Below are 16,993 nucleotides of genomic sequence, written 5' to 3' on the forward strand. Positions count from 1 at the left end.
CTTCTGGAAATAGATGCGAGTATTTCTTCTTCATCTGATCTTCATGCTCCCAGGTGAACTCGGGTCCTCTACGAGCATTTCATCGAACCTTAACAATTGGTATCTTGTTTTGCTTAAGTCTTTTAACCTCACGATCCATTATTTCGACGAGTTCTTCGATGAATTAAAGTTTTTCGTTGATTTGGATTTCATCTAATGGAATAGTGAGATCTTCTTTAGCAAAACATTTCTTCAAATTCGAGACGTGGAAAGTGTTATGTACAGCCGCGAGTTGTTGAGGTAACTCAAGTCGGTAAGCTACTGGTCCGACACGATCAATAATCTTGAATGGTCCAATATACCTTGGATTTAATTTCCCTCGTTTACCAAATCGAACAACGCCTTTCCAAGGTGCAACTTTAAGCATGACCATCTCTCCAATTTCAAATTCTATATCTTTTCTTTTAATGTCAGCGTAGCTCTTTTGTCGACTTTGGGCGGTTTTCAACCGTTGTTGAATTTGGATGATCTTCTCGGTAGTTTCTTGTATAATCTCCGGACCCGTAATCTGTCTATCCCCCACTTCACTCCAACAAATCGGAGACCTGCACTTTCTACCATAAAGTGCTTCAAACGGCGCCATCTCAATGCTTGAATGGTAGCTGTTGTTGTAGAAAAATTCTTCTAATGGTAGATGTCGATCCCAACTGTTTTCGAAATCAATAACACATGCTCGTAGCATGTCTTCAAGCGTTTGTATCGTCCTTTTGCTCTGCCCATCAGTTTGTGGATGATAGGCAGTACTCATGTCTAGACGAGTTCCTAATGCTTGCTGTAATGTCTGCCAGAATCTTGAAATAAATCTGCCATCCCTATCAGAGATAATAGAGATTGGTATTCCATGTCTGGAGACGACTTCCTTCAAATACAGTCGTGCTAACTTCTCCATCTTGTCATCTTCTCTTATTGGCAGGAAGTGTGCTGATTTGGTGAGACGATCAACTATTACCCAAATAGTATCAAAACCACTTGCAGTCCTTGGCAATTTAGTGATGAAATCCATGGTAATGTTTTCCCATTTCCATTCCGGGATTTCGGGTTGTTGAAGTAGACCTGATGGTTTCTGATGCTCAGCTTTGACCTTAGAACACGTCAAACATTCTCCTACGTATTTAGCAACATCGGCTTTCATACCCGGCCACCAAAAATGTTTCTTGAGATCCTTGTACATCTTCCCCGTTCCAGGATGTATTGAGTATCTGGTTTTATGAGCTTCTCTAAGCACCATTTCTCTCATATCTCCAAATTTTAGTACCCAAATCCTTTCAGCCCTATACCGGGTTCCGTCTTCCTGAATATTAAGATGCTTCTCCGATCCTTTGGGTATTTCATCCTTTAAATTTCCCTCTTTTAAAACTCCTTGTTGCGCCTCCTTTATTTGAGTAGTAAGGTTATTATGAATCATTATATTCATAGATTTTACTCGAATGGGTTCTCTGTCCTTCCTGCTCAAGGCATCGGCTACCACATTTGCCTTCCCCGGGTGGTAACGAATCTCAAAGTCGTAATCATTCAACAATTCAATCCACCTACGCTGCCTCATATTCAGTTGTTTCTGATTAAATATGTGTTGAAGACTTTTGTGGTCGGTATATATAATACTTTTGACCCCATATAAGTAGTGCCTCCAAGTCTTTAATGCAAAAACAACCGCTCCTAATTCCAAATCATGCGTCGTATAATTTTGTTCGTGAATCTTCAATTGTCTAGACGCATAAGCAATCACCTTCGTTCGTTGCATTAATACACAACCGAGACCTTGCTTTGATGCGTCACAATAAATCACAAAATCATCATTCCCTTCAGGCAATGACAATATAGGTGCCGTAGTTAGCTTTTTCTTCAATAACTGAAACGCTTTCTCTTGTTCATCATTCTATTCAAATTTCTTCCCTTTATGCGTTAATGCAGTCAAGGGTTTTGCTATTCTGGAAAAGTCTTGGATGAACCTTCTGTAGTAACCAGCTAGTCCTAAAAACTGGCGTATGTGTTTCAGAGTTTTTGGGGTTTCCCACTTTTCAACAGTTTCTATCTTTGCCGGATCCACCTTAATACCTTCTTTATTCACTATGTGACCGAGGAATTGAACTTCTTTCAACCAAAATGCACACTTTGAAAACTTAGCGTACAATTCTTCCTTCCTCAATACTTCTAACACCTTTCTCAAATGTTCACCGTGTTCTTGGTCATTCTTTGAGTAAATAAGTATGTCATCAATGAAAACAATGACAAACTTGTCAAGGTATGGTCCACACACTCGGTTCATAAGGTCCATGAACACAGCTGGTGCATTAGTTAAACCAAACGGCATGACCATAAACTCGTAATGACCGTAACATGTTCTGAAAGCAGTCTTTGGAATATCATCTTCTTTCACCCGCATTTGATGATACCCGGAACGTAAGTCAATCTTTGAATAAACAGACGAGCCTTGTAGTTGATCAAATAAGTCGTCGATTCTCGGTAGTGGGTAGCGGTTCTTGATGGTAAGTTTGTTCAACTCTCGGTAGTCGATACACAACCTGAATGTACCATCTTTCTTCTTGACAAACAAAACAGGAGCTCCCCACGGTGATGTGCTTGGTCGAATGAAACCACGCTCTAAAAGTTCTTGTAATTGGCTTTGCAGTTCTTTCATCTCGCTGGGTGCGAGTCTGTAAGGAGCACGAGCTATTGGTGCAGCTACTGGTACAAGATCTATTTGAAATTCAACGGATCGATGTGGGGGTAATCCCGGTAATTCTTTCAGAAATACATCTGGAAATTCTTTTGCAATGGGAACATCATTGATGCTCTTTTCTTCAGTTTGTACTTTCTCGACGTGTGCTAGAATAGCATAGCAACCTTTTCTTATTAGTTTTTGTGCCTTCAAATTACTAATAAGATGTAGCTTCGTGTTGCCCTTTTCTCCGTACACCATTAAGGGTTTTCCTTTTTCTCGTATAATGCGAATTGCATTTTTGTAACAAACGATCTCTGCTTTCACTTCTTTCAACCAGTCCATACCGATTATCACATCAAAACTCCCTAACTCTACTGGTATCAAATCAATCTTAAATGTTTCGCTAACCAGTTTAATTTCTCGATTCCGACATATATTATCTGCTGAAATTAATTTACCATTTGCTAATTCGAGTAAAAATTTACTATCCAAAGGCGTCAATGGACAACTTAATTTAGCACAAAAATCTCTACTCATATAGCTTCTATCCGCACCCGAATCAAATAAAACGTAAGCAGATTTATTGTCAATAAGAAACGTACCCGTAACAAGCTCCGGGTCTTCCTGTGCCTCTGCCGCATTAATATTGAAAACTCGTCCGCGGCCTTGTCCATTCGTGTTCTCCTGGTTCGGGCAATTTCTAATAATGTGGCCCGGTTTTCCACATTTATAACAAACTACATTGGCATAACTTGCTCCGACACTACTTGCTCCGCCATTACTCGTTCCGACACCATTTGTTCCTTTCGTTCTATTAACCCCTGGTCCGTAGACCTCACACTTCACCCCGCTATGACCATTTCTTTTACACTTGTTGCAAAATTTGGTGCAGAACCCCGAGTGATACTTTTCACACCTTTGGCATAGCTGCTTCTGATTGTTGTTGTTGTTGCGGTTATTATTGTTGTTGGGATGATTGTTGTAGTTGTTGTTGTTGTTGTTGTTGTTGTTGTTGGGCCGTTTGTTGTAGTTGCGATTGATGTTGCGATTGTTGGGATAATTGTTGCGATTATTGTTGTAATTGTTGTTGTTGTTGTATTGTTGATTCTTATCACTGTTTTCCTCCCACTTTCTTTTGACTTGCTTCACATTGGCCTCTTCAGCAGTCTGTTCTTTAATTCTTTCTTCAATCTGGTTCACTAGTTTGTGAGCCATTCTACATGCCTGTTGTATGGAGGCGGGCTCGTGTGAACTTATATCTTCTTGGATTCTTTCCGGTAATCCTTTCACAAACGCGTCGATCTTCTCTTCCTCATCTTCGAATGCTCCCGGACACAATAGGCACAATTCTGTGAATCGTCTTTCGTACGTGGTAATATCAAATCCTTGGGTTCGTAACCCTCTAAGTTCTGTCTTGAGCTTATTGACCTCGGTTCTGGGACGGTACTTCTCATTCATCAAGTGCTTGAATGCTGACCACGGTAGTGCGTACGCATCGTCTTGTCCCACTTGCTCTAGATAGGTATTCCACCATGTTAACGCAGAACCTGTGAAGGTATGCGTAGCGTACTTCACTTTGTCCTCTTCAGTACACTTACTTATGGCAAACACCGATTCGACCTTCTCGGTCCACCGTTTCAATCCGATCGGTCCTTCGGTTCCATCAAATTCCAAAGGTTTGCAGGCAGTGAATTCTTTATAGGTGCATCCTACACGATTTCCTGTACTGCTAGATCCAAGGTTATTGTTGGTATGTAGCGCAGCCTGTACTGCGGCTATGTTTGAAGCTAGAAAAGTACGGAATTCCTCTTCATTCATATTCACGGTGTGTCGAGTAGTCGGTGCCATTTCCTTTAAAATAGTCAAATGGAACAAGTTAATCATACAGAATATTAAGAGTAGTTAATAGTATTTCGTAGCATAATATGAACTCATTTATTAAAGCTTTTTCTTCATATTAGCGTTTTATAAGTTTAAATTCGGGTAGTACCTACCCGTTAAGTTCATACTTAGTAGCTAATATACAATTCAACTACTACAATTCTATATGAAAAACTGATTATAATAATATTTCGCGTTCAAACTTTTATCCAATATTTTACAAACTTACAATACCGCTTATTTTACATAAAGCATGAAATATAGCACACAATAACTTTGATACAAGATAGTTGTGAAGATAATTCTAGCTAGTACACAAGTCGTTCAGCAAAGGCAATAAAGACACGTAATTCATACGTCCAGAAACAAGTCATGCATTCTGGTTTTACTAGGATTACTTCCCATCCTTGGTCTTGTGGAACATAACCGTTATGGCCGTTGATAAGACAACGTGTTGTAACGTCGTCAAAGGGACGAGGGTTACGTAATGTCCAACAGTCCCGTAACAATCTAAAAACCTCATTTCTTACCCCAATTACCGACTCCGTCACTTGTGGAAACGTTTTGTTTAATAGTTGTAGCCCGATGTTCTTATTCTCACTTTGGTGAGAAGCGAACATTACTAATCTGTAAGCATAACATACTTCTTTATGTTGCATGTTAGCCGCTTTTTCTAAATCATGAAGTCTAATATTCGGATATATTGAGTCAAAATAATTTCTTAACCCGTTGCGTAAAATAGCATTTGGGTTCCCCGCAATATATGCGTCAAAGTAAACACATCGTAACTTATGGGTTTCCCAATGTGATATCCCCCATCTTTTAAACGAAAGTCTCTTATAAACCAAGACATTCTTGGAACGTTCTTCGAATGTCTTACAAACTGATCTCGCCTTAAATAGTTGTGCCGAGGAATTCTGACCGACTCTAGACAAGATTTCATCAATCATGTCTCCGGGTAGGTCTCTTAAAATATTGGGTTGTCTATCCATTTTGTGTTTTTATACTGTAAAATAGACAAGAGTTAGATTCATAAAAAAAAAATACTTATTAATACAAGCAATTTTTACATATATCATAAAGCATAAGCACACTATATTACATATATTACACCACACGAATACAACTATCTTATTCCGACCCGCTCGTTTCTTCTTATTCGATTTTGGTTCGTTTTGCCAAGTTTCTAGGGATATATGATGTTCCCCTAATATGATCCGTCGTTGTCCACATTGGTTTAGAAAAACCTGGTGGTTTAGAGGTTCCCGGGTCATTGTTACAACTTAAGGACTTCGGGGGTTGACGATACATATAATGTTCATCGGGGTTGGAATTAGATTTCTCTATTTTTATGCCCTTTCCCTTATTATTTTCTTTTGCCTTTTTAAATTCAGTTGGGGTAATTTCTATAACATCATCGGAATTCTCGTCGGAATCCGATTCATCGGAGAATTGGTAATCCTCCCAATATTTTGCTTCCTTGGCGGAAACACCATTGACCATAATTAACCTTGGTCGGTTGGTTGAGGATTCTCTTTTACTTAACCGTTTTATTATTTCCCCCACCGGTTCTATTTCTTCTTCCGGTTCCGATTCTTCTTCCGGTTCCGATTCTTCTTCCGGTTCCGACTCTTCTTCCGGTTCCTCTTCGGGAACTTGTGAATCAGTCCACGAATCATTCCAATTTACATTTGACTCTTCATTAATATTAGGTGAGTCAATGGGACTTGTTCTAGAGGTAGACATCTATTACATAATATCAAACACGTTAAGAGATTAATATATCACATAATATTCATATGTTAAAAATATATAGTTTCCAACAAAAATGTTAAGCAATCATTTTTAAAGAAAACACGGTCGAAGTCCAGACTCACTAAGCATCCTAAAAAACTCGATAAGACACACTAATGCAAATTTTCTGGTTCTCTAAGACCAACACTTGGATACCAACTGAAATGTCCCGTTCTTATTGGTTAAAAACGTTCCATATTAATTGATTTCGTTGCGAGGTTTTGACCTCTATATGAGACGTTTTTTTCAAAGACTGCATTCATTTTTAAAACAAACCATAACCTTTATTTCAAAGATAAAGGTTTTAAAAAAAACTTTACGTAGATTATCAAATAATGATAATCTAAAATATCCTGTTTACACACGACCATTACATAATGGTTTACAATACAAATATGTTACAACAAAATAAGTTTCTTGAATGCAGTTTTTACACAATATCATACAAGCATGGACTCCAAATCTCGTCCTTATTTAAGTATGCGACAGCGGAAGCTCTTAATAATCACCTGAGAATAAACATGCTTAAAACGTCAACAAAAATGTTGGTGAGTTATAGGTTTAACCTATATATATCAAATCATAATAATAGACCACAAGATTTCATATTTCAATACACATCCCATACATAGAGATAAAAATCATTCATATGGTGAACACCTGGTAACCGACATTAACAAGATGCATATATAAGAATATCCCCATCATTCCGGGACACCCTTCGGATATGATATAAATTTCGAAGTACTAAAGCATCCGGTACTTTGGATGGGGCTTGTTGGGCCCGATAGATCTATCTTTAGGATTCGCGTCAATTAGGGTGTCTGTTCCCTAATTCTTAGATTACCAGACTTAATAAAAAGGGGCATATTCGATTTCGATAATTCAACCATAGAATGTAGTTTCACGTACTTGTGTCTATTTTGTAAATCATTTATAAAACCTGCATGTATTCTCATCCCAAAAATATTAGATTTTAAAAGTGGGACTATAACTCACTTTCACAGATTTTTACTTCGTCGGAAAGTAAGACTTGGCCACTGGTTGATTCACGAACCTATAACAATATATACATATATATCAAAGTATGTTCAAAATATATTTACAACACTTTTAATATATTTTGATGTTTTAAGTTTATTAAGTCAGCTGTCCTCGTTAGTAACCTACAACTAGTTGTCCACAATTAGATGTACAGAAATAAATCGATAAATATTATCTTGAATCAATCCACGACCCAGTGTATACGTATCTCAGTATTGATCATAACTCAAACTATATATATTTTGGAATCAACCTCAACCCTGTATAGCTAACTCCAACATTCACATATAGAGTGTCTATGGTTGTTCCGAAATATATATAGATGTGTCGACATGATAGGTCAAAACATTGTATACGTGTCTATGGTATCTCAAGATTACATAATATACAATACAAGTTGATTAAGTTATGGTTGGAATAGATTTGTTACCAATTTTCACGTAGCTAAAATGAGAAAAATTATCCAATCTTGTTTTACCCATAACTTCTTCATTTTAAATCCGTTTTGAGTGAATCAAATTGCTATGGTTTCATATTGAACTCGATTTTATGAATCTAAAAAGAAAAAGTATAGGTTTATAGTCGTAAAAATAAGTTACAAGTCATTTTTGTAAAGGTAGTCATTTCAGTCGAAAGAACGACGTCTAGATGACCATTTTAGAAAACATACTTCCACTTTGAGTTTAACCATAATTTTTGGATATAATTTCATGTTCATAATAAAAATCATTTTCTCAGAATAACAACTTTTAAATCAAAGTTTATCATAGTTTTTAATTAACTAACCCAAAACAGCCCGCGGTGTTACTACGACGGCGTAAATCTGGTTTTACGGTGTTTTTCGTGTTTCCAAGTTTTAAATCATTAAGTTAGCATATCATATAGATATAGAACATGTGTTTAGTTGGTTTTAAAAGTCAAGTTAGAAGGATTAACTTTTGTTTGCGAACAAGTTTAGGATTAACTAAACTATGTTCTAGTGATTACAAGTTTAAACCTTCGAATAAGATAGCTTTATATGTATGAATCGAATGATGTTATGAACATCATTACTACCTTAAGTTCCTTGGATAAACCTACTGGAAAAGAGAAAAATGGATCTAGCTTCAACGGATCCTTGGATGGCTCGAAGTTCTTGAAGCAGAATCATGACACGAAAACAAGTTCAAGTAAGATCATCACTTGAAATAAGATTGTTATAGTTATAGAAATTGAACCAAAGTTTGAATATGATTATTACCTTGTATTAGAATGATAACCTACTGTAAGAAACAAAGATTTCTTGAGGTTGGATGATCACCTTACAAGATTGGAAGTGAGCTAGCAAACTTGAAAGTATTCTTGATTTTATGTAACTAGAACTTGTAAAATATATGAAGAACACTTAGAACTTGAAGATAGAACTTGAGAGAGATCAATTAGATGAATAAAATTGAAGAATGAAAGTGTTTGTAGGTGTTTTTGGTCGTTGGTGTATGGATTAGACATAAAGGATATGTAATTTTGTTTTCATGTAAATAAGTCATGAATGATTACTCATATTTTTGTAATTTTATGAGATATTTCATGCTAGTTGCCAAATGATGGTTCCCACATGTGTTAGGTGACTCACATGGGCTGCTAAGAGCTGATCATTGGAGTGTATATACCAATAGTACATACATCTAAAAGCTGTGTATTGTACGAGTACGAATACGGGTGCATACGAGTAGAATTGTTGATGAAACTGAACGAGGATGTAATTGTAAGCATTTTTGTTAAGTAGAATTATTTTGATAGGTGTATTGAAGTCTTTCAAAAGTGTATAAATACATATTAAAACACTACATGTATATACATTTTAACTGAGTCGTTAAGTCATCGTTAGTCGTTACATGTAAGTGTTGTTTTGAAACCTTTAGGTTAACGATCTTGTTAAATGTTGTTAACCCAATGTTTATAATATCAAATGAGATTTTAAATTATTATATTATCATGATATTATCATGTATGAATATCTCTTAATATGATATATATACATTAAATGTCTTTACAACGATAATCATTACATATATGTCTCTTTTAAAAATCATTTAGTTAGTAGTCTTGTTTTTACATATGTAGTTCATTGTTAATATACTTAATGATATGTTTACTTATCATAGTATCATGTTAACTATATATATATCCATATAAATGTCATCATATAGTTTTTACAAGTTTTAACGTTCGTGAATCACCGGTCAACTTGGGTGGTCAATTGTCTATATGAAACATATTTCAATTAATCAAGTCTTAACAAGTTTGATTGCTTAACATGTTGGAAACATTTAATCATGTAAATATCAATCTCAATTAATATATATAAACATGGAAAAGTTCGGGTCACTACATTACATTACTGTTATACTTAAACTATAGCTCACCAACCTTTATGTTGACGTTTTAAGCATGTTTTTCTCAGGTGCTTAAGGTTGCTTGCTTCCGCTGTTGTACTAGTCTTGCTGATTAGCCACCCGCTGCCTTGTTAGAGTTGTTACCGCATGAAATATTTTATCTTGCATTCAAACTTTATTACTGTTGAACAATGATTTGTAATGACCTAAGGGTCATGTACTACTATTACTTACTTCCGTTCATAGAAGCATACTTTTGGTTGTAAAACAATTGACGTTGGTTATGACGTCAGCTTTTATCATGAATGCAAACTTGTTTTGAAAACGCATATAGTGTTTGACCTGGTAATGATCCTGTTGTTGATGATTCGTACACGATGGTTTTGTACGGGGCATCACATTTGGTATCAGAGCATTGGTTGTAGGGAATTAGGTTGCATTAGTGAGTCTGGACTGACCCGAGTAGGATTCACTAATAGGACTAATCTACAACTTGCTAGTTTACTTGTTTCTGCGGAATTTGCTGCATGCTACTGCTTACTTTTACTGCTATATGCCGTATGCTACTACATGACTTCACTACTGCATGCTATTATCTGTTTTCGATTGCATGATACTTGCCGTTATTGCCATGCTATTTACTGTTATACATGATTTAGACTGTTGTAGCTACTTGGCCTAATACGTGCTTGCTTTATGACTTACTGACATGGAAAATTTATTTTTCCTTGTTCAGATGTCGGATATTCCACCTGTCGTCATTTTTGACAGCGACACAGACTCATCAGCCACTTCACCGACCGTTGTTGCCGATTCCCAGATGCCGTCGTCGACACCCACCAGTGACCCTGGCGCTTCATCCTCTGGTGCCAGTAGTCATGCACCTGCCCCAGTGGTTACCTCTAACGGAGCCGAGGACCTCCAGGAGATTCCAGCTCCACTTGCCCCCGGACCCTCGGAGCCACAGCACCATCCCGGTGGTGCTGTGATTCCCACGGATCTTGGGGAAGGTCCAGTCCGTAATGAGCATAACCATTGGTGCCGACGCGCTCCTGATGGACGTCTCGTGCCGATCGGACCCGCCAGATACCGACAGATGATGGTCGCCCGAGGAGACACAGTACAGCCACTCGTGCAGTGACCTCCACATGATTCGGACGACCCATCCTCCGCTGACTCTTTATCCGACGACACCTCCTCAGACGACTCCAGTGACGCTAATTCTGATGAGGACCCTGATGATGCACCTGTACAGCCACCCTCCACTCAGCCGAAGAAGCGGTACCATTTCGATGGTACCGTCATTCTAGGGATTAATGGAGGTCAAGCATTCACTGACGCATATGGTCAGCGTCGTAGGGTTACCGCCCGTAAGCGGCTTGTGGCGTATCCTGCTGATCCCTTCATCCGTAAGCCTTACCGCTTCGCAGCCTCTACTTCTGGAGCCAGACCGTCTGCACCACCAGCTCCACCAGCACCACCCGTACCGACTGCACCACCTGCCCCACCATCCCCCTCTGTCAAGGAACTGATGAGGGAGGTGGATATCCTCCGTGCTCGGATAACTGAGCTCGAGGACCAGATGTCCCACGTATTGGACATCCTACACCCACCTTCACCATAGGACCTTTGTAGTAGATTTCATTATGTAATCTAGTTGTAGTTTTATGTTTCACTTATGTATTGTACGAACCTATGCTGATGTATGCAACTTTTTATTAATGAATGGAACTTTGTGTTATTTAATTCTTGTACTATGTTCTATTTACATTACTGTATGATGATTCTGTGGTATTTGTACCTAGTTGCATTACTTAATAAACATGTGATGTGTTGATTCCATGTTGGTTACTATATACTGTATTATTACTATTTGAATACTGGATTTTGACTTGAGTCAAAATTTTTGTTTAGAACATCATGACCAACGGAAGATCAATACCGACCACAGCCCAAATCGAGGAAATGATTGCTGAAAGGGTAGCCGCAGCCATTGCAGAAATGCAACCCCAAGCCCCGCCGCCACTGGTTATTCAGCCCATTCATAATGGGTGTACGTACAAAGAGTTCCAAAGCTGCAAGCCCCATAACTTTAGTGGAACGGAGGGGACAGTTGGTCTCACTAGGTGGTTTGAAAAACTAGAATCTGTATTCCGAGTTAGCAACTGCTCAGAGGCAAACAAGACAAAATATGCCTCTTATACACTGGCGGATGGCGCCCTCACTTGGTGGAACACAATGGCTCAAGCCAAGGGTATTGATGAGGCGTATGCCACGCCATGGGAAGAATTCAAAGCGGCCATGATTGAAGAGTATTGTCCGAGAACTGAGATACAGAAGATGGAGATTGAGTTTATGCTGTTGAAGGTTGTGGGGAACGATCTCGATGGGTACAATCGTAGGTATTTGGAACTAGTCCTGATGTGTCCTACCATGGTTACCCCGGAATTCAACCGTATAGAGAGATACTTGTGGGGACTTCCTAAGTCCATTAAGGGAAATGTCACCTCGTCCAAGCCACCCAATGTCCCGGAAGCAATGCGCATGGCGCACACTTTAATGAACCAAATCATCATCGACGAACCGGAAAAGGCTAAGTCCGAAGCGGGAAGTAGTGATAAGCGAAAGTGGGATAACAACAACAAAGGGAGAGCCTATGATCAAAACCCGGCGAAGCGACATGAGGGTTTTAAGGGAAACAACAATGGTAGAAATCCCAATCGGAATACCAACTCGAACCCCAACTACAAAGGTACTCTACCACAGTGCAAGATATGCTACAAGCACCATACCGGGTATTGTAATGTGGTCTGTGAAAAGTGCCAACGGACTGGACATATCGGTAAGGACTGCTAGGTTACCACCCTGAATGTGAAGGCGAACCCCGATGGACCGAAAAAGTGCTACGAATGCGGACAGACGGGCCACTTCAGAAATGCGTGTCCCAACAAAAGAAAGGACAATAGACCACCGCGTGGCAGAGCTTTCAACGTTAATGCAAGGGACGACCGTGAGAACCCCGACTTGGTGACAGGTATATTTACTATCAACAATCTATTAGATTCGGTCCTATTTGATACTGGTGCCGATAGAAGTTATGTATGTAGACACTTTTGCGATAAGATTAATTGGTCGTTAGTTCCTTTAAAGGAGAGTATGCTTGTAGAGGTAGCCAATGGAAAACTTGAGAAAGCTGACCATATTAGTCGAGGAGCCATTATCAGCATAGCTGGTGTAGATTTCGAGACTGAATTGATACCCATTAAATTAGGAAGTTTTGACGTGATCGTCGGTATGGATTAGTTGGCCAAAGTAAGAGCCGACATTATCTGTGGAGATAAAGCTCTTCGTATACCATACGAAGACGGTAAGCCACTGATCATTTATGGAGAGAGATGTACCTCGAAGCTGAACCTCATTAGTTGCGTGAAAGCGCAAAAGATCATGAAGAAAGGACGTCTTGCCGTGCTAGCACATGTGAAAACATTAGAAACCGAGGTGAAGAGTGTGAAAGATGTTCGAATTGTGAACGAGTTTTCCGATGTCTTTTCGGAAGAATTGCCTGGATTACCGCCATCGAGAGCAGTAGAGTTTCAGATTGATTTAGTGCCAGGAGCTGCACCTATAGCTCGCGCACCTTATCGACTCGCACCTTCCGAAATGCAGGAGTTGTAGAGCCAATTACAAGAACTGCTAGACCGAGGATTTATCCAACCAAGTTTCTCGCCTTGGGGCTCACCTGTCTTGTTTGTGAAGAAGAAGGACGGATCTTTCCGCATGTGTATCGACTACCATGAACTCAACAAATTGACGATCAAGAATCGGTATCCTCTTCCCAGTATTGACGATCTTTTTGATCAACTACAAGGATCGAGCATTTACTCTAAGATCGATTTGCGATCCGGTAATCACCAGTTGAGGGTGAAAGAGAGCGACGTGATGAAAACTGCATTCAGAACCCGTTATGGTCATTATGAGTTTCTCGTGATGCCATTCGGTCTAACCAATGCACCTGCCGTGTTTATGGATCTTATGAACCGTGTCTGCAAGCCATATTTGAATAAGTTCGTTATCATCTTCATAGATGATATCCTCATCTACTCTAAGAGCGAAGAAGAGCATGAGCAACACCTCCGACTGGTACTTGAACTCTTGAGACAAGAACAACTTTACGCCAAATTCTCCAAGTGTGAATTTTGGTTGAAGGAAGTCCAATATCTGGGTCATGTTGTGAGCGACCAGGGTATCAAAGTTGATCCCGCCAAGATTGAAGCTATCAGCAAGTGGGAAACCCCCACTACTCCAACTCACATTCGCCAATTTTTAGGTATCGCCGGTCACTACCGAAGATTTATTGAAGGATTCTCTCTGATTGCGCGTCCTTTGACCGCGCTGACTCACAAAGGGAAGAAGTTCATTTGGGAACCTGAACAGGAATCTGCATTTGAAACCTTGAGGGGCCGTTTGGTTCGAGATTTTGAAATCCCAGTATTTGAAACCCAAGGGATTTGAAATCCTGAAGGATTTAAAATCCTGGAATTTTAAATCCCATAACATGTTTGGTTGACATTTTTTTGTTAAAAGTTTAGAAAGGATTTCTGATTAATTGACAAAACTACCATTTGTTGATAAAATATATATATGCCACAATTACTTATCAATACATAACGATAGAATTATGACCATATATTTTGATGCTAAAACAATAAACACAAATGAGCTTCCATGACATCAAAATAGAACTGGAGCTTTCTAATTACTAAATAGTTAAACCAGATTTACATCAGTGTTGATGTAATTTACATTCTTTACACAAAACAACTTTCATAATATTTGTTTGCTAATAATCACAAACCAAAAGGCTAGCTAAACATTCACAGCATCAAAAAACTAATCCATGAAAGTTTCATAATATAGTTAAAACGTACCACATGTAACCCAACTACTCTTTCAACATATACTTCACCCAACCCTCTCTATTTTCTTCATCCAAATCCCAGTAGGCTTCAACATTATCGGAATCACTTCTAATCTTTCCCATTACCTGGTACTTTTCTTCTTGAGTAAGTGATGACATTTTGAAAATATCAGTAGTGATTTTGGCCCTTTTCATTTTTAAATCCACTTGAAAGTCAATGTCTCGACTCATTGTGCTAGCCGCTTCGCTTATAGTGTTACCAAGTACATTAACTACTTCATGCAATCCATCAACAAAAGGATCAGTTTGATCTTTTCTTTTTCTTTTCTTGCTACGAACACTTGAAACATTTTTAGCTTGAATATTAGTATTTCCTTCGACTTGAACATTTTCATTAGTTGGAGAATTTGTATTTCCTTCGACTTGAACATTTTCATTAGTTGGAGTATTTGTATTTTCTTCGACTTGAACATCTTCATCAGAATCTTGCACTCCTATATTCGTCTCCTCATCGATGTCACCAAATGATCTACTTCCACTCCCGCGAGCCCGATCTTTTCCAAAAACAGTACACAATTCATTATAGTGAGGAAATGGTTTGTTTCTCCATTTAGCCGCTTCTTTATGATGCTATTCAATGCCAAAATAATTTTGTTAAATGCAAGAATAATTTATCTAACATTACACCATGCAATACCTAATCATATACTCCATAAGTATATAGCATTTACCTTGATGTACGCATCCCAAACTTCAGAAGTAGCACTCAAAAGTTTTGTATCATCAAACCAACCAAACCCGCTTGTGTTAGAACCACTAAACATGTCATGAATGTAGCGACCTCGACAAATCGTCAAGTGACGGCGTCGTCTACGTATGGTCCCATTACATAGTTATAAGTATTTATAACAAAGTTTGACCGAAAATATGTCGCATACATTTCATAAAGGATGTTTCAATGTTTACAAAAGTAATTCCCAAGACAAGTACATAACAAAAGTTATTGTTCATATGAAACACGTGCGACATAGTTTAAAATAGCCAAAAAGACGCTCCACGTATGCAAGTATACTCGACATCCAATGCAAGTATCAAAAAGTATGTGCGGAAGCATGTATCACCTAAGTTCAAGGACCTGAGAAAAACGTAGAGAATCTGTCAACGAAAACGTTGGTGAAATCATAGGTTTAAATAAGTAAATGAGTAAAAGCAAGCTGAACCACAAGAGTTGCAATATTGATAAAGTCATAGTACATTCTAAAAGTTAATATTCACGAGCACCCAATTATCAAAGCTTAACATTCCGTCCGTTGAATACCCCATAAATTAGTGCTAGAACAACACTGTTTCCCGAAAATATATTTCATCCGTAGACGGTAGCGAACCGTCAAAGATGAGGGTTGTCAACCCATATGGCCATATAACATAAGTTCTCGCTTACACCATCTGATGTAACTAATGATAATCGGATTGAGGATTTTCGTTCTAAACTCGTATGTAGAATGTTTGTTTTCCCGTTCTTGTGTTCACTTAGTTCAAAAGAATCGTTTATGTTTTCTCATCCCAAAAGTAAGTTTAAAAGAGTAAAAGTGGGACTATGATCTCACCTTGTATGCACGAACAAAAAGTACTTCGACAAGTAACGTGTGCAAAGAACAATGCTAGTCTTGACCTAAACAAATAGGTTGTATCAATAACGATAGTCACGAAGGGTCAAAGATGTTCAGTTAGTCCTATGGCTCAATACGACTCGATTAATAAAGCATGTGAATCAAATTGTCAAGTTTCATGCAAGATACAAGTAGTTGAGCATGTTAGAACGATTGTATAATCGTTTGGTTAAGGTTGACTAAAAGTCAAACTTGGTCAAAGTCAAAGTCAACGAGGTCGGGTCGGGTGTCCGACAATTTTCTCATGATGAGAAGTCATATACGAGCATAATAGTCAAGTTTCATGTTAATCGGAGTTACGGTTAAGCGGGAAACATTTTGGGAGTGTTTAAAGACAAGGAAGTTGGCCTGGGCCATTTGCGCGGTGCGCAATGGGTTGCGCGGCGCGCACCCATGTGCAATACCAGGTCAGAACTCGACCAAGGGAACCATTTATTTGGTTTTTCTGATTTGCGCGGTGCGCAGGTGCACGCGTGGCGCGCATAACCTGGGGAAGTGCTGATTGCAGAAAAAAATAACTTAAGTAACGAACCAAAACTCATTTTAACATATTTCATACACCGAAAACACTTAAAACGCATATCATATAACATGAGAAAGGTAATTTGAC

General features: G+C 38.6%; 1 protein-coding gene across 1 annotated transcript; it reads right to left on the reverse strand.

The window, feature by feature from the left end:
- Window positions 1-14,737: 14,737 nt before the first annotated feature.
- On the reverse strand, window positions 14,738-15,537 carry LOC139899737 (uncharacterized protein At2g29880-like). The gene is made up of 2 exons (XM_071882580.1): window positions 15,445-15,537; window positions 14,738-15,343 (listed from the first exon to the last, which is right to left on the reverse strand). Exons 1-2 carry the CDS (start codon window positions 15,535-15,537, stop codon window positions 14,738-14,740), a joined length of 699 nt encoding a protein of 232 aa, XP_071738681.1.
- Window positions 15,538-16,993: the final 1,456 nt, after the last annotated feature.

Source organism: Rutidosis leptorrhynchoides, chromosome 1 (genome assembly GCF_046630445.1).
Source record: "Rutidosis leptorrhynchoides isolate AG116_Rl617_1_P2 chromosome 1, CSIRO_AGI_Rlap_v1, whole genome shotgun sequence".
NCBI classification, from domain to species: domain Eukaryota; kingdom Viridiplantae; phylum Streptophyta; class Magnoliopsida; order Asterales; family Asteraceae; genus Rutidosis; species Rutidosis leptorrhynchoides.

Coding starts and splice junctions, on each gene's coding strand:
- LOC139899737 (XM_071882580.1), bottom strand. CDS start 15,537: ATGTTTAGTGGTTCTAACACAAGCGGGTTTGGTTGGTTTGATGATACA. Junction 15,344..15,444: donor TTTGGGATGCGTACATCAAG/GTAAATGCTATA, acceptor GGCATTGAATAG/CATCATAAAGAAGCGGCTAA.